At 44.3% G+C, this 18,357-nt stretch overlaps 1 protein-coding gene across 1 annotated transcript in view; it reads left to right on the top strand.

Annotated features, from left to right (window-relative positions):
• The window catches only part of LOC124133754 (nuclear factor related to kappa-B-binding protein-like), a 50,580-nt gene extending 32,223 nt beyond the window's left edge, over window positions 1-18,357 (top strand). Inside the window, exons 18-25 of the mRNA XM_048387353.1 lie at window positions 287-393; window positions 1,210-1,333; window positions 2,741-2,814; window positions 3,116-3,947; window positions 5,380-5,592; window positions 6,494-6,706; window positions 7,500-7,637; window positions 7,921-18,357. Of these exons, the coding sequence (XP_048243310.1) occupies window positions 287-393; window positions 1,210-1,333; window positions 2,741-2,814; window positions 3,116-3,947; window positions 5,380-5,592; window positions 6,494-6,706; window positions 7,500-7,637; window positions 7,921-8,369 (2,150 nt within the window). The 3' untranslated portion in view covers window positions 8,370-18,357. The remainder of the gene's footprint in view (window positions 1-286; window positions 394-1,209; window positions 1,334-2,740; window positions 2,815-3,115; window positions 3,948-5,379; window positions 5,593-6,493; window positions 6,707-7,499; window positions 7,638-7,920) is intronic.

Raw genomic sequence — 18,357 nt, 5'->3', positions numbered from 1 at the left:
GTCAAGCCACCCACATACTGACATTGAGTAGGTCTGCCTGAGCAGTATTTGTCAAGCCAACCACATACTGACATTGAGTAGGTCTGCCTGAGCAGTATTTGTCAAGCCACCCACATACTGACATTGAGTAGGTCACTGATTGTGTTTTGAAGCTGAAACTGCATTTAGAGACCTTCCTGTCTTCAGTAAGTATTGGATACAGTTGATGACAAGCAGGCTCTTAGTGGATGGAATAATTATCCTGGATAGGTTTCTTTCCTGACTTACCTCCCTTGTATGCTTCCAGTGCGTGATGCCGCAGCGCGCCTGCCGAACGGTGAGGGGACGAGGGGGGACATCTGTGAGCTGCTGAAAGACTCTCAGTTCCTGGCTCCTGGGGTCACAGACACACAGGTGGGTGGGTCATCAGTAACCATGGAAACTAGTAACCACATCAATCATGATCATGGCTTTGAATCCCCAATTTGTCCTGGTTACATGATCCCCATACCTGTGTTTATTTTCTTCCTCGTTATTCTGACAGGCTGTGATTTAACTGTTGATCTGCCAACTTTTTGTTACAAATTTGCAACTGAAAAATGATTTTTTTTCTTAATTCATACAAGTAATATGCCAATCTACAAAATGAAATCACGACTAGATTTTTACAGACACCAGTAGAGAGAGGGTCATCGTTTGGCCTTAAACCATCTGCTTTGAACTCGAGCCTGGTGAAGTCTATTTATAGTGTTGCATCTGTCCAATCGAGACACCCCACTCGTATTTTCAGAAGTTGCTACATTTGAAGTAGAAACTAAGTGATAAAATTATCAATTGTGTTTCGGAAATATTGTTAGACTTTGGTGTTTAATTATCATTTGAGAAACTTATGAAACTGAACTTCTGTTTAAAGTGGCTCTGAACCAATTTTGCTCACTGTAGTTTTAAGTTATTATTGGAAAAAAGTACTTCTGGTTAACCATGGTAACAATAAATTCAAATCAAATTCAACAGAAATTCAAGGTATTCTTGTGTAAAAAGCTCATGAATTTGGGGAGCAATTGGCAGGGAAATTCTGCACGACTGAATAAAGAATTCTTTCGGAAATGGCTTCAGTGGCCTTTAAGGACTTTTGTCATCACAACCTGCGCCCCACCCCCCTGCCCCCACCCCCCTGCCCCCACCCATCAAGTGGTACAGGTAATAGAGGCTGGTGATTGTTGTCCACAGATCAACACGGTGGTCAGTGGGGCGCTGGACAGGCTGCACTCGGAGAAGGACCCCTGTGTTAAGTACGATGTCAATCGCAAACTCTGGATATATCTCCACAGGAACAGGACAGAGGAAGAATTTGGTAAACACTTCAATTCGGATTAATTCTTTGCTTGTAACTTTTGACATTTCCCCAACTGTCTATGTAATTCATAAACCAAGGCTGTGGGGGCACGGGTGGCCCAGTCGTCTAAGGCGCCGCGATTCGCTGTGCAGAGTTGCGTCCCTTGGGCACGCCAGAAACCTATGATTGTGGGTTCGAATCCCGGTTCGCCCCGATTATGTTTCTAGGTTTGTCAGCACCATACCCGTGCCCGTGGGTTTCACCGAAGTGGTAAACGTCTGAGACCTGCATCACTTCGGGCTTTCCTCCCACATTAAGCTGACACGCCGCGATATAACTGGAATAATGTTAAAAGCGGCGTTAAACCAAACTCACTCACTCACTAAACCAAGGCCGTAATACATGGGAACTACCACTGAAAAGAAGAGGTACCTCTTTGTCAGTTTGGCTGTAAGAATAGTGTACCATGTACCATGATGAAATATCTGGTTTTGAATGTCTCTGTGACTCAAAGTTGATGAGGAGTCACAGATGGCCACAGTTCGCTGTGCAGAGTTGGGTTGGAATCTCGGTTCGCCCTGATTATGTTTCTAGGTTTGTCAGCACCATACCCATACCCAAAGTGGAAAACGATGATATAACTGGAACAGGGTAGGGTTAAACCCAACTCACTCACTCAAAGTTGATGAGATTTTTGTGTGTTGTTTTTGATAAGGCTGGTACAACTTTTTATTCAGTGCTGTCATGGAATCTTGGATGTAACAAAATATATGTGTTGAAAAACATTGTTCAATAGAGGACAAATAGGTTGTATTGAGCGGTGGGCATGCACATGTGTGTAGTGATGGCTCACCGAGATACCATGCTGCAGTTTAACAAGAATACCCCACTCAGACACAGTAAACTGACCCCGAGCTGACCAGTCCTTATTTGAGCCCTTTAAAGCTGTGTGCCAGGCAGGTTTAACAAGTACCACCCTTTAACATCTTCTGGAATGACGCTCTATCACTAGATCAAGAAGGCAGTCTGTTTGCAAAAACAAATTCATGATGAGATTGTATGAATATGTGATTGCTTATTGCATAATTTCTTCGTTGAAATATGACCAGTACGACCAGATAGATGGGAGAAGGCAGCATTAGAAGTTGGCACTAGTTCTGTAGTCCTTGCCAAACTGCTCAATAGTAAAGGACTAGTAGAGATATGCCATTTTTTAGGGTTTTGCATGCAGGACTAGGACTAGTGGACTGAAACTGTTAGTTTCTACCCCTGGAGGGTTGTAAACAGGATAAGATGATATCTCACTCCTCTTATTTTAAAATATCTTAAAGGAAGGGGTGTTTGAGTGAAAAGTCATGCAGCTGAATGAATTTGTCTTGTGCTTGGACTTGGCTAATATGACTCTGTGAAATCTCCGTGTTCCAGAACGAATCCACCAAGCCCAGGGTGCAGCAGTCAAGGCCAAGAAGTCTCTACAGAAACCCAAGACAGCAAAAACTGTAAGTCCGGGATTACGAGAGTAATTTTTATTTATATTATAAGCAGTGTTGGTCATGAAGTTTTTTTTGATAGTTTGTTGTTTAAAGTCTCTGTCAGCAATATTCCAGCTGTTTGATGGCGGTCCGTCAATAATCAAGTCTGGACTAGATGCAACTGAGATACAATGATATGCATCAACCAAGTCTAAGACCAAAGCCCAAGACCAAATTTACTATGTCCCCCTCGTTTTGTGTATGACCTTCACAACTATGACTAAAACATTTTGTTGAAACATTGTGTAAATATATTTCTTTGCTTTAGATCAAAGATGCAATATCCGCCCAATCTGCTCCACGCCCGACAATCTCCACCAGTCTTGCCACGGAAGCTGCCTCCTTGAATGTGGAGGATCTGGCCACTCTGCAGACCCAGGCATTGACCAGCCCCTCCGTTGTGCACAGCCCCAAGACTCTGGGCCAGACCACATTCGCACGGACGCCACAGTCAAGTCCCAAGACGGCCTCTCCTAAACATGCAAATCTGACTTTGACCTCATCTTCTACCCTCAGTGCTTCTCTTGCTCAATCTCCTCTCAAGAACACGACCCATCTGCTGACATCTCCCACCAGCCTAGCTCAAACATCCAAACCTGTAGGCGTCCCTATGGTGTCGGCCACAGTCCCCGGTGCTATCACGACCATTTCTCAGGTCAAGGCCGAAACTGTTGGACGTAAAAATCAAACCGTGAACTTACTGCAGCAGCAGCATTTACTAAGACAAAGCGGTGCCATCACCGCAGCGTTAGCCAATCAGCAAGTAGGGCAGAATGTTACCATGACAACAAAAGGCGAGATGGTCCTACAGCGACCAACCAGCACGTCAGTGACTGTAGCAGGTGCTCACCAGGTCCCGAACACAGCCAAACTTATCTCGTTAGCACAGGTGACGACAGGTATGGGGACGATGTCGACCCCGGTGTCGACGGTGGTGAGTTCGATGTCTGGAGCCGACAGCCAGGCCGTGGCCAGGCTGATACAGCAGGTGCAGGGGGGCCCACAGATGCTGTCAGTCAGCAACCTTCTGGCGGCCGGAGGTGCAGGGGCCCCCAGATTGCAGGGTGCAAACCCACGCACGACAACCATCAAGATTCAGGGTGAGTTTCTGGACTTGGTCAAGTATTTGTTGCAAATAACACTAACACATTAATGTTCATGGGACCCCTCATAGTGTAAGTGCACACAATCCGAACCAAAACACATGAGGTGTCTTGATGTGGCGTGATTTCAGAGGAGGAGTGAGTTTGGTTTTACGCCGCTTTTAGCAATATTCCAGCAATATCACAGCGGGGGACACTAGAAATGGGCTTCACACATTGTACTCATGTCGGGATTGAACCCGGGTCTTCGGCGTGACGAGCGAACGCTTTAACCACTAGGCTACCCGACCGCCCCTCAGAAGAGGATGCATGTAGGGAGGTCCTGCCCCACACTGTCTCCTGGGCCAAGTGACTTTGTTCCAAATATGCCTCTGTTCACCCAGCAGTGAATGGGTACCAGGTAGGATGAGGAGGTAATGTGGCTGTTAACCTTCAAGCTCCTCACAAGGTAGCATGGATTGTATACTCCCCAGGGAGCTGAGAATGAAAAATTATGTTCTCATTGGTCCATTGACATTATTGTTCCATTGATATTATGATTTGTGTGATCAATTGTGGCATACAAAAGCTATTTTGATTCCCAGAATTTGTCATATCTATGATGTTTTGAAGATTTGAGAAAACTATTCCCTCACTGTGTGACTGAGTGCCTGAAATGGTCTGTACACTTTGCTGGTTATGATTGACTTCTTCGAGTTAAGTTAACCAACATGGTTTAGTAATACAGGCAGTTTGGCTGAAGATTTTTGAAAACCTTGTGACATGGTGTGTTTCAGCCACATTCTGACTGTGTGACATCGTATGTTTCAGCCACATTCTGACTGTGTGACATCGTATGTTTCAGCCACATTCTGACTGTGTGACATCGTATGTTTCAGCCACATTCTGACTGTGTGACATCGTATGTTTCAGCCACATTCTGACTGTGGGACATCGTATGTTTCAGCCACATTCTGACTGTGTGACATCGTATGTTTCAGGCTCATTCTGACTGTGTGACATCGTATGTTTCAGCCACATTCTGACTGTGACATCGTATGTTTCAGCCACATTCTGACTGTGTGACATCGTATGTTTCAGCCACATTCTGACTGTGTGATGTATGTTTCAGCCACATTCTGACTGTGTGACATCGTATGTTTCAGGCTCATTCTGACTGTGATGTATGTTTCAGCCACATTCTGACTGTGACATCGTATGTTTCAGCCACATTCTGACTGTGTGACATCGTATGTTTCAGCCACATTCTGACTGTGTGACATCGTATGTTTCAGCTACATTCTGACTGTGATGTATGTTTCAGCCACATTCTGGCTGTGTGACATCTTATGTTATAGGCACATTCTGACTGTGACATATGTTTCAGCCACATTCTGACTGTGTGACATCATATGTTTCAGCCACATTCTGACTGTGACGTATGTTTCAGGAAGCAGCATAGTCCCGCCAGTGGGAGGCAAGCCAATCCAGATCAGCGGGAAGCCCCTCACTCACTCCAAGAGCCTGATGCAGCTAGGTGGGAAGAACCAGCAGTCCCTGGGGATGATCCACACACAGCAACTGTCGGCCATCAGCATCATACCTCAGACAATCACCACTGGCATCGCCACGCTCTCACAGCCACGCAGTGTCGTGTCTTCAGGTAGCCACATTAATACTGGAGTTGCTTCGTGGGGAAAGTGTTGCACTGTATCTAGTTCATTGCCATCAGTTTTTATACATTCTCATTAAACCCAGATTTTAATGCTCGCTACCGCTATATAAAGACCTCCAATTACAGCTCATGTCAGAACGACCTCACATCTGACCAATCAGAGCATCGCTTGCAAGGATGTGTTTTCTAACCATGCACTGAAAAGTTTACATGGGGCATTCCAAACAACAATTATGAACAACAATTATGAACAACAATTACGACCTGTACAACTGATTCCGTATGCTAAAATGGGGTAAACATTTGAAATGGAAGAGACCTTATATAGTCGGAAATACTGCCATACAAAGTTGTATACAACCATCCTGCCTTGACCATCTATTAGACTTGCTAGAATTTTTGTATGCTTCGTTATCCAATTTTGAATTGAGTACTTTTTCAAAATTATTTTCAAGACCTAGACACGAATGGAAGCTAAGTTGATTATATATATCAGAGAGTTTTCATTTATCACATTATGTCAAATGATCATAGATATTTTAGTGAGAGGAATTCATGACAGTTATGCAGTGTTGCCTCCCTTGACTGTGCCAGGATCCACTTTGTGTTTGGATCCAAGATCCATTTTGTGTCTAAGTTTGTCCATGGTTTGTCAGCACCATATCCATGCTCATGGGTTTCACCATAGTGGTCTTCGACCTGTGTCTCTTCGGACTTGGTTCCTAAATCATGTTGACTCCCTGTGAAATAACTGACATATTTTTCCAAGCAATGTAAAACCTCACTCACTCACTCACTCACTCACTCACTCACTCACTCACTCACTCACTCACTCACTCACTCACTCACTCACTCACTCACTCACTCACTCACTCACTCTTGTTTTCAGCCAGCTCCAACACAGGCGCGACGGAAGTATCGACAACCGGGAACCAACACATGACGGCGGGGCAGCCCAAGATGACCATTGTAGGTCAGGTGGGGCCCATCACATCCACGCAGGCCCAGACAGTACACATGGGGGGCCAGCCCAGGGTCGTCAACACTTCCCCGGGAGGCATCTTCGTCACACATCTCGCACCAGGAATCTCACTCAGACCAGGTGAGGGTAGCACGATTGGGATCTGTAGCTATTGATAAGACAATTGTACCTTATGCATCAGCATATGGTGTGTGAAAAATGTTCTCATGCATCACAAGAGAACTTATTGTTCAGTTTCAGTTTCAAGAGGTAAATGATCGTCTGTCAGCATCATACTTGTGCTTATTGGTTTCATTTAATTGTCGTGGGCGGTCGGGTAGCCTAGTGGTTAAAGCGTTCGCTCGTCACGCCTAGGACCTGGGTTCGATTCCCGACATGGGTACAATGTGTGAAGCCCATTTCTGGTGTCCCCCGCTGTGATATTGCTGGAATATTGCTAAAAGCGGCGTAAAACCAAACTCAATCACTCACTCACTCATTTAATTGTCAGACATGTAAACTGCTCATCTTTGAACTTTCCTCTACATCAACCTTTAGCCTCCATGGTCAAGTGGATAGTGCATCTGTCCGAAGAGTCGCTTTCTGGCTGAGATAATGCCGATGCGACGTTAAATTTGAGCTCACACACTCTGACTGAAGAGCAGAAGGTCGATGGTTTGATCCCCCACCGCAGCATACCAAAAGATGTTAGTAGATGGTACTTGATGTTACCCTGACTGGCGTTCTGTTTTAAGGGTCAAGGACTGTCAGTGAGTCAGCATACTGAGTTGGGTGGTGTGGCTGGATTGTGTGTCATGTCATATGTTGTGGACGTGACACATGCTTTCAATCATTGGTTTGCTTGGCAGCCATGATATAGGTGGATATCACTGACTGGCATTAGACATTCACTCACTACCTTCCTTGTTTGTAGGTTTACCGGGCGTGGGCCAGGCCAAAATGGTGTCGGCCAGCCAGGCAGGTCTTGCACAACTGATCATGCAGCAGGCGCCTCAGGGACTGAAGACTGCAGGAGGCGACACTGTTGGGGTCATGCCGAATGTCTCACAGGGTAAACGTAATACCACTGGTTCTAGTTGTGGCCTCTTTCACTGAGTAGTTAGATACAGTTAGATATCTGTTGTAATGCACAGAAACATTTTATAATTACATGCTCGAATATTGAATTAATTCCCAAATCAAAAAAAATATTGCTTGGATTTATTAAATTCATCATTTATGAAAAGTGTGTTTGTAGATGATGCAGTTTTCATTTGAAGCCATGCTGTATGTCATTGACTACATTATCCTGACTACATTCATACAGACTCTCACTGTATCCTTGATTGTAACAGGAACGCCGATCATCGTCAGCAATGCAGGGAAGGGTGGTCAGAACATCCAGGTGGTGCGGACCGTATTGTCCCAGCAGGCAGGCCTGAAGCCGGGGCAAGCCACCATCCTCATCTCACAGCCCACTCTCCAGCAGAACCCCGCCACCATGATGTCCACATCCCAGGTCATCCAGACCACGAAGTCCGTCCGGGGCTCGCCCAAAGGCAAACCACAGCCGGTGTATGCACGGATCATCACACCCCCACCAGGGATGAAGCTCCCTGTCGGTGCCCCTGGTGTCAGTGTCATACAGACTGTTGGGAAACTTTTGAACAATGTCACAACAGCTACAGCGCATCATCCAACGGTGTCAACGGTAACGGTGGCTACACCACCGTCGACACCGTTGGCAGCGGTAGAGATTGGAGATGGAACAGGAAAGACAGATTCTGGAGAGAGTAAACCTTAGGGGATGATTGTGTTGACCAAGTCCATCTCCTCAGGCATCATTAGCTTCATCCTCTGGGATTGTATGGAGTCTGTACAGATACCACCAGCCTCAGTTGTTTAACAACACTTGGCACAGCACTGATATTGTGTGTGTGTGTGTCTGGTCTGCCTGCTCAATGGAACAAGGCCAGGGTCCTGTTCCACAAAGTGATCTTAGCTTTAAGATGATCGTAACTCCCATACTTTAACGCAGGCTTACGACTATCGTAGCGCTAAGATGGCTGTGTGGAACTAGGCCCTGATCAGGAACTGAAGGGCAGGATGTCTGAAGGAACATTGCAGATTGTCAACATTGTTGGGAAATACATCAATCTGATGTGTTACTGTGAAGACTACGGACAGTGAAATAGATAATATTTACCTGGTAATTCAAGGAATTTCAGATGAGTGCAACGGCCTTATTTGATATAAGGATAATTTCAGCCTGCACCAATTTTGACAGGAGTCATTCTTGAAAAGATGGGACTAACCTGCACTCAGTTGGCAGTGATCAATCAGTGAAGGCCAGACTTGCCCGGAGTGTGTCACAAGTGTGTTCAGGATGACCGCTACTGTCTCACTCTTGCTCTAGAATCACACAAATAGCCCCACCATTCACACAACTAGCCCCACCATTCACACAGCTAGCCCCACCATTCACACAACTAGCCCCACCATTCACACAACTAGCCCCAGCATTCACACAACTAGCCCCAGCATTCACACAACTAGCCCCACCATTCACACAGCTAGCCCCACCATTCACACAGCTAGCCCCACCATTCATACAGCTAGCCCCACCATTCACACAACTAGCCCCATCATTCACACAGCTAGCCCCACCATTCACACAACTAGCCCCACCATTCACACAGCTAGCCCCACCATTCACACATTTAGCCCCACCATTCATACAGCTAGCCCCACCATTCACACACCTAGCCCCACCATTCACACAGCTAGCCCCATCATTCACACAACTAGCCCCAACTAGCCCCACCATTCACACAACTAGCCCCACCATTCACACAACTAGCCCCACCATTCACACAACTAGCCCCACCATTGACAAAACTAGCCCCACCATTCACACACCTAGCCCCACCATTCACACAACTAGCCCCACCATTCACACAGCTAGCCCCACCATTCACACAACTAGCCCCACCATTCACACAACTAGCCCCACCATTCACACAACTAGCCCCACCATTCACACAACTAGCCCCACCATTCACACAACTAGCCCCACCATTCACACATTTAGCCCCACCATTCATACAGCTAGCCCCACCATTCACACAACTAGCCCCACCATTCACACAACTAGCCCCGTCATTCACACAGCTAGCCCCACCATTCACACAACTAGCCCCACCATTCACACAGCTAGCCCCACCATTCACACAACTAGCCCCACCATTCACACAACTAGCCCCGTCATTCACACAGCTAGCCCCACCATTCACACAACTAGCCCCACCATTCACACAGATGTTGACAAGACCAGGGACCTTTTGCTCAACCATTCTCACAGAAGATTTCATTAATTAGGTATCTATGTACCAAGTTATCTGAGGTGGTGCACCTGGCTGTACAAAGTGTCCCCTTGGTTTTATAGGAACCTCTGACTGTGACTTCCGATTCTGATTATGTTTCCAGGTATTTTAGCTGGATTGTCAATCACTGGATTATCTGGTTCAGACTTGATTATTTACACGCTGCCGTCACATTGCTGGAATACAGCTGAGTGCGGTGTTAAACAACAAATAAACAAACAAATTAACAAACAAATTATATGTTAAGGCAGAAATCCACCCAAAATGTTTAGTCTAGTAGACTTCGATGTTTACAGACAATGGTTGTGTGAATGGGTTAGTGTTTTAACTAAAACATGACTGCCATTATTCAAATTATCAATGGATGGTAACCATGGTAACAGTGAAACTTGTTAGGCATCGGCTGTCCGAAGTAATTGATGATCTTTGATATATAGAGATTACTAAACAAGTGTCTGTCGGGTACCATTTACATTATCAATTGTAAGATAAATGTTAACTGACCGACACAAATGCTGTAATCTGATTGTTACACACCCAAAAATTGAACAATTTCAGCATCAAATCTATGCATATTTTGTCTGTTCTCATGATCACAGTGGCGCATTAATACATAACAACAGCCATGAGTGACATCATCCTGCTCACTGCTTGCTTCTTATACTTAGGGGGAACTATAGAAACTTATTTTAGCCATATCTGTGGATTGTCAAGGCATTGATGATAATGCAAACTGGATACGATCAAAGAACATTTATTAAACACTCCAGAACCATAAAGATTTGACACAGCTTTAGGTGAATTTGACTGAAGCCCGAGAAATGGATCAAGGAATTGCGATCAGGAAAGTGGTCTTGTTTCTTCTTCTTTCATGTTAGGTCACCCACAGATGTGTAGGAACATGTGGGCTTGATGACAGCTCGTTCTTCAGTACATGATCATGTTAGGTCACCCACAGGTGTGTAGGAACATGTGGGCTTGATGACAGCCCGTTCTGCAGTACATGATCATGTTAGGTCACCCACACATGTGTAGGAACATGTGGGCTTGATGACAGCTCGTTCTTCAGTACATGATCATGTTAGGTCACCCACAGGTGTGTAGGAACATGTGGGCTTGATGACAGCCCATTCTTCAGTACATGATCATGTTAGGTCACCCACAGGTGTGTAGGAACATGTGGGCTTGATGACAGCCCGTTCTGCAGTACATGATCATGTTAGGTCACCCACAGGTGTGTAGGAACATGTGGGCTTGATGACAGCTCGTTCTGCAGTACATGATCATGTTAGGTCACCCACAGATGTGTAGGAACATGTGGGCTTGATGACAGCTCGTTCTTCAGTACATGATCATGTTAGGTCACCCACAGGTGTGTAGGAACATGTGGGCTTGATGACAGCCCATTCTGCAGTACATGATCATGTTAGGTCACCCACAGGTGTGTAGGAACGTGTGGGCTTGATGACAGCTCGTTCTGCAGTACATGATCATGTTAGGTCTCCCACAGATGTGTAGGAACATGTGGGCTTGATGACAGCCAATTCTGCAGTACATGATCATGTTAGGTCACCCACAGGTGTGTAGGAACATGTGGGCTTGATGACAGCTCGTTCTTCAGTACATGATCATGTTAGGTCACCCACAGGTGTGTAGGAACATGTGGGCTTGATGACAGCCCATTCTTCAGTACATGATCATGTTAGGTCACCCACAGGTGTGTAGGAACATGTGGGCTTGATGACAGCTCGTTCTTCAGTACATGATCATGTTAGGTCACCCACAGGTGTGTAGGAACATGTGGGCTTGATGACAGCCCATTCTTCAGTACATGATCATGTTAGGTCACCCACAGATGTGTAGGAACATGTGGGCTTGATGACAGCTCGTTCTTCAGTACATGATCATGTTAGGTCACCCACAGGTGTGTAGGAACATGTGGGCTTGATGACAGCTCGTTCTTCAGTACATGATCATGTTAGGTCACCCACAGGTGTGTAGGAACATGTGGGCTTGATGACAGCTCGTTCTTCAGTACATGATCATGTTCGGTCACCCACAGGTGTGTAGGAACATGTGGGCTTGATGACAGCCCATTCTTCAGTACATGATCATGTTAGATCACCCACAGGTGTGTAGGAACATGTGGGCTTGATGACCGTCCGTTCTGCAGTACATGATCATGTTAGGTCACCCACAGATGTGTAGGAACATGTGGGCTTGATGACAGCCCGTTCTGCAGTACATGATCATGTTAGGTCACCCACAGGTGTGTAGGAACATGTGGGCTTGATGACAGCCCGTTCTGCAGTACATGATCATGTTAGGTCACCCACAGGTGTGTAGGAACATGTGGGCTTGATGACAGCCCGTTCTGCAGTACATGATCATGTTAGGTCACCCACAGATGTGTAGGAACGTGTGGGCTTGATGACAGCCCGTTTTGCAGTACATGATCATGTTAGGTCACCCACAGGTGTGTAGGAACATGTGGGCTTGATGACAGCCCGTTCTGCAGTACATGATCATGTTAGGTCACCCACAGATGTGTAGGAACATGTGGGCTTGATGACAGCCCATTCTTCAGTACATGATCATGTTAGGTCACCCACAGGTGTGTAGGAACATGTGGGCTTGATGACAGCCCATTCTTCAGTACATGATCATGTTAGGTCACCCACAGGTGTGTAGGAACATGTGGGCTTGATGACAGCTCGTTCTGCAGTACATGATCATGTTAGGTCACCCACAGGTGTGTAGGAACATGTGGGCTTGATGACAGCCCATTCTTCAGTACATGATCATGTTAGGTCACCCACAGGTGTGTAGGAACATGTGGGCTTGATGACAGCCCATTCTTCAGTACATGATCATGTTAGGTCACCCACAGGTGTGTAGGAACATGTGGGCTTGATGACAGCCCATTCTTCAGTACATGATCATGTTAGGTCACCCACAGGTGTGTAGGAACATGTGGGCTTGATGACAGCTCGTTCTTCAGTACATGATCATGTTCGGTCACCCACAGGTGTGTAGGAACATGTGGGCTTGATGACAGCCCATTCTTCAGTACATGATCATGTTAGATCACCCACAGGTGTGTAGGAACATGTGGGCTTGATGACCGTCCGTTCTGCAGTACATGATCATGTTAGGTCACCCACAGATGTGTAGGAACATGTGGGCTTGATGACAGCCCGTTCTGCAGTACATGATCATGTTAGGTCACCCACAGGTGTGTAGGAACATGTGGGCTTGATGACAGCCCGTTCTGCAGTACATGATCATGTTAGGTCACCCACAGGTGTGTAGGAACATGTGGGCTTGATGACAGCCCGTTCTGCAGTACATGATCATGTTAGGTCACCCACAGATGTGTAGGAACGTGTGGGCTTGATGACAGCCCGTTTTGCAGTACATGATCATGTTAGGTCACCCACAGGTGTGTAGGAACATGTGGGCTTGATGACAGCCCGTTCTGCAGTACATGATCATGTTAGGTCACCCACAGATGTGTAGGAACATGTGGGCTTGATGACAGCCCATTCTTCAGTACATGATCATGTTAGGTCACCCACAGGTGTGTAGGAACATGTGGGCTTGATGACAGCCCATTCTTCAGTACATGATCATGTTAGGTCACCCACAGGTGTGTAGGAACATGTGGGCTTGATGACAGCTCGTTCTGCAGTACATGATCATGTTAGGTCACCCACAGGTGTGTAGGAACATGTGGGCTTGATGACAGCCCATTCTTCAGTACATGATCATGTTAGGTCACCCACAGGTGTGTAGGAACATGTGGGCTTGATGACAGCCCATTCTTCAGTACATGATCATGTTAGGTCACCCACAGGTGTGTAGGAACATGTGGGCTTGATGACAGCCCATTCTTCAGTACATGATCATGTTAGGTCACCCACAGGTGTGTAGGAACATGTGGGCTTGATGACAGCCCATTCTTCAGTACATGATCATGTTAGGTCACCCACAGGTGTGTAGGAACATGTGGGCTTGATGACAGCCCATTCTTCAGTACATGATCATGTTAGGTCACCCACAGGTGTGTAGGAACATGTGGGCTTGATGACAGCTCGTTCTTCAGTACATGATCATGTTAGGTCACCCACAGGTGTGTAGGAACATGTGGGCTTGATGACAGCCCATTCTTCAGTAAATGATCATGTTAGGTCACCCACAGGTGTGTAGGAACATGTGGGCTTGATGACAGCTCGTTCTTCAGTACATGATCATGTTAGGTCACCCACAGGTGTGTAGGAACATGTGGGCTTGATGACAGCCCATTCTTCAGTACATGATCATGTTAGGTCACCCACAGGTGTGTAGGAACATGTGGGCTTGATGACAGCTCGTTCTTCAGTACATGATCATGTTAGGTCACCCACAGGTGTGTAGGAACATGTGGGCTTGATGACAGCCCATTCTTCAGTACATGATCATGTTAGGTCACCCACAGGTGTGTAGGAACATGTGGGCTTGATGACAGCCCATTCTTCAGTACATGATCATGTTAGGTCACCCACAGGTGTGTAGGAACATGTGGGCTTGATGACAGCCCATTCTTCAGTACATGATCATGTTAGGTCACCCACAGGTGTGTAGGAACATGTGGGCTTGATGACAGCCCGTTCTGCAGTACATGATCATGTTAGAAGAAGTTACTTTTGAGTCATCATCTGGTCCCACGGACACTTGTTTTCAACCCCTTTGCCATGTTTGTCAACTGATTGTACACCGGGTTCTTATGCCATAGAGAGATGTTTGAATTTTGAAATACCTTGAGATGGTCCCAAATAATGAATTGTTACACAAGTAATCTAATATTTACAAATAATCTCACTTCGATATACCGGAATATTTTGTTTTTCTTAACTACCATAGCTATATTACTACCTTCGAATGAAACAAGTTATACTTTCATCAATTAATATTTTGTTTAGATAATGTTTTATGAATCATCCTCATTCTCGTATTGTTTTTCATCATTCTTATGTTCAACCCGTCTCTGATTTTATTGAAAAATATGGAAGTAGTCCTGGAAATTCTTAAATTTGATGGCTATGTATGTGTGTTGTATTTGGTAAGAAAACAACATTATGATATGGGTCAGCACTGCAAGGATGCTTTTGTCAATATAAACTACAGCTTATTCTTCTGTGTGTAGATTTACCAGATCTTCATGATCATGAAAAAAGCAGTTTCAAGAACTATTTTAGGTCAAGGTTGATGTTAGGTTTTCCTTCGAAAATAAAAACCCGAAAAAACATATGACACAAGAATATGTTAAAAACTTTCAAAACATGTTTAAGGGGTTGGTGGTTGGTGGGATTGGTCTTAGGACTACATGTATAGGAAGTGTCCAGACCTTAAATAATGATAAAGATTTTGAGCCCACCCCCACCTCCACCACCTTTTGCTGTGTCATTTTTCATGACTCAAACCACCCCCCCCACTCGAACCCAACCACCCTACTACTCTCACCGTCCCACCAACCCCCACCCTATAATAAATGACCAGTCCCTTAGTATTTTCATTTTCATTATTACTTCTTTTTAATTCCATAATCAGCTGTATGACATGACATGGGTGTGGCCCTGGTAAGCCAAAGGCTCGCACACACTAAAGCAGTGCTGCTCGTCTTTAAATATACTACTCAAAAGAAGTTAAGAACACCCAATTTTTTATATGACTATAGTTAATCTGTCATGGCTGGTTGGTCTTGCAACACACATCCTTCCAATTGTGGGTGTTCCTTAACTTGTTTTGAGTAGTATATAATGGAAGTTGTACCAGTGTTGGACATAAGTGTTGTGTTTTTGATGAATGCCGGTGGAACATTACATTAGAACCGTCATAAAACCTTGCCATTTCCCATAAATGAAGGATAGGAAAATGGGTGAGAAGAAAGCATTAATAATGATGTATTTTTATCGGGACAGTGAGAATGACAGTGAAATGATCCTGCTTGGTTATATTATCCCCGTAGTGAAAGGGCAGCAACAGTGAACATTACTTTTTGAACAATCTCAAACATTTTGATGATGTCTATTCACTCCTGACTCACTGCATTGATCTTGAATTCTTTAGATAAGGCACTGCAGTGGATGTTATGCCGATAGGCTGTGTATCACTGCTACTGTGGGTTGCCTTAAGCATCAGCTACACTGAAATATCGGCATCATACTGATCACTTGTAAGCTGACGCAGGAATACTACACACATTCAGAAGTAGTTTTCAGGCAATCACTTTTACAAATATGGTAAATGTGGAGAGAAAAACTTTTGCTGGGCTGCTGTTGGGAACTAGAGTTTTATGTTCAAGCTATTCTCATCACTTTCCATCTGATATGATACCTCTCTTCCCAGAGGGAGGAATCGAATCAGCGTAAATTTCAATGTGAATGATCTGAACGCAAAAATAGGATGTTGTTAGTCTTGTTCTGACCAATTTTTAAACCTTAAATACCAGGGCTCCATTCCATAAAGCGGTCGTAGAGCTAAGGTGATAGCATCACCCATACTTTAACATAGGCCTATGATTGTCGTAGCCCTACAATCGCTTTGTGGAACAGGACACAGATAGTTCTTCACAATAGGGTGATCAGGGTGGTTCTAAACCAGCCCAACCTATGTCTGTTGTCTTTGTGATTGCTACAGATTATGTATGTTATTGATTGTTGAATTTCTTTTTTACATTAGATTCCTATTTTGTTACGGATTTTGTTGACATTTCAACCAGTACCATCTTATTGTGTAGGCTTCCTCACCTGTTGTTCAGTTCTTGCTCCTGTTTATCGCATTTTTAGCATTTAAATTGTCAAGATTTGTATGCAGTGACCAGGGTTCCAGATAACGTTTTTGGCCATTGAGTATTCACTCACAACTATTCAATCCCATTGGGTATTGATAGTTTTCTTTGGATATTTCATATATTTTTACTCCGACTCTTACCCCACCCTAATGTGTTTGTTTTTGTGACCCTCCCAATGTCCGTGTACATTTTTTTTGTGAACCTCCCCAAAAAGACAAAATGCAAAAGCACTTTATATTTTGTTATAAAATGTCGATTTTCACGACGCACCCCAAATATGAATTTTGTTGATTCTGGGGGACCCATAAGAAAGACATTTTTGTAAGGAGATGCTAAGAGGCCGGTTTCTGAAAGCAAACTAGCACTACAGCTATCACCTCTAATTGTTTAGCATTGATTCACAAACATCAAATTGCCCAGATGGAAACATGGCCAAGGATAACTTACATTTTCGGAATAAGTACACATTCTGTGGTTTCTGTTACATATTTACTTATAACTGTCAATTTGATTTGGCTCCAAGAAACAGTTTTGCTTACATGGTACCCATGTCTGCTTATTTAGATGTTCATGTTGAACACTGCAACTCTGGTGAATCAGGTAGTTCACTAGGACTTGCAATATGTTGTATTTTACTTACATGTGACAGTTTATTCAGGAATCCATCAGTGTGTGAAGTGATGTGTGTGTATGAGTGCATGTACATCTGTGTGTGTTTCTACAAGCCTGCTGGCTCAGGTGTAGATTGTATCTGTTTAACCATCATCAGTTGGAGAGCCCTCAAAGGTTGAAATAAGCATCATTCAATGCACTTGCCTGACATTTCAGAATTTTGTACAAACAAATTATTTGTTGAAAGGTGTGAAAGAGAAAAAAATTTCTCTGTAGCAAAATGTCCAGAATATTTACAGGTTTGTCCTCAAGTTGTATGCATTTTGTATTTGAACAGATCCCCTGACAATATGTTCACTAATAGGCTATCCAGTAGAACTAGGAAAGGTGTTTGAAATTTCTTCTTTTCTATTTTTTTGTCTTGGAAAACAAACAAATAATTGTCATCATCATCAATCATCACAATCATTTAATATGTTATAGGTCATGCATTTCACACAGTCTGTTTCCATGAAACAGATTACAATGGCTATTATTGTCCTGTTAGAAGAAGTGAAGAAGAATCAATAAATGTCATCACTTTGTTCAACTGTTTCATTTGGTTGAATTTGTATACTATTATGTATTATTTATGTTGATTAAGCCTTGGCGTTCTGTGCTATAATCTCTTTGTGTCCAATCCAGGGAATCAGATGTGGTTGTTGAACTGTCACAGCCAGGGATGCTGTAGATGTGTGTGTGTATGTGTATGTGTTTATGTGTGTGTGTGTGTGTGTGTGTGTGTGTGTGTGTGTGTGTGTGTGTGTCCACTCCTGTAGTGTATGATGTCAGCTCAGTTGTATATGCAGTTGCTGAATGAATCGTGTATTGTGATATATTGTAAATATGTACATTTTTCAAAACTCACTTTGGTTCTCTGCTGATGAGAAATACTGACAATTGAAAATATAATTTATTAGATATGA

This window comes from Haliotis rufescens, unplaced genomic scaffold (genome assembly GCF_023055435.1).
Source record: "Haliotis rufescens isolate VD_foot unplaced genomic scaffold, xgHalRufe1.0.p SCAF_7, whole genome shotgun sequence".
Taxonomy (NCBI): Eukaryota; Metazoa; Mollusca; class Gastropoda; order Lepetellida; family Haliotidae; genus Haliotis; species Haliotis rufescens.
The sequence above is the reverse complement of the archived record's forward strand: the minus strand, read 5'-3'. Positions and strand labels throughout refer to the sequence as shown.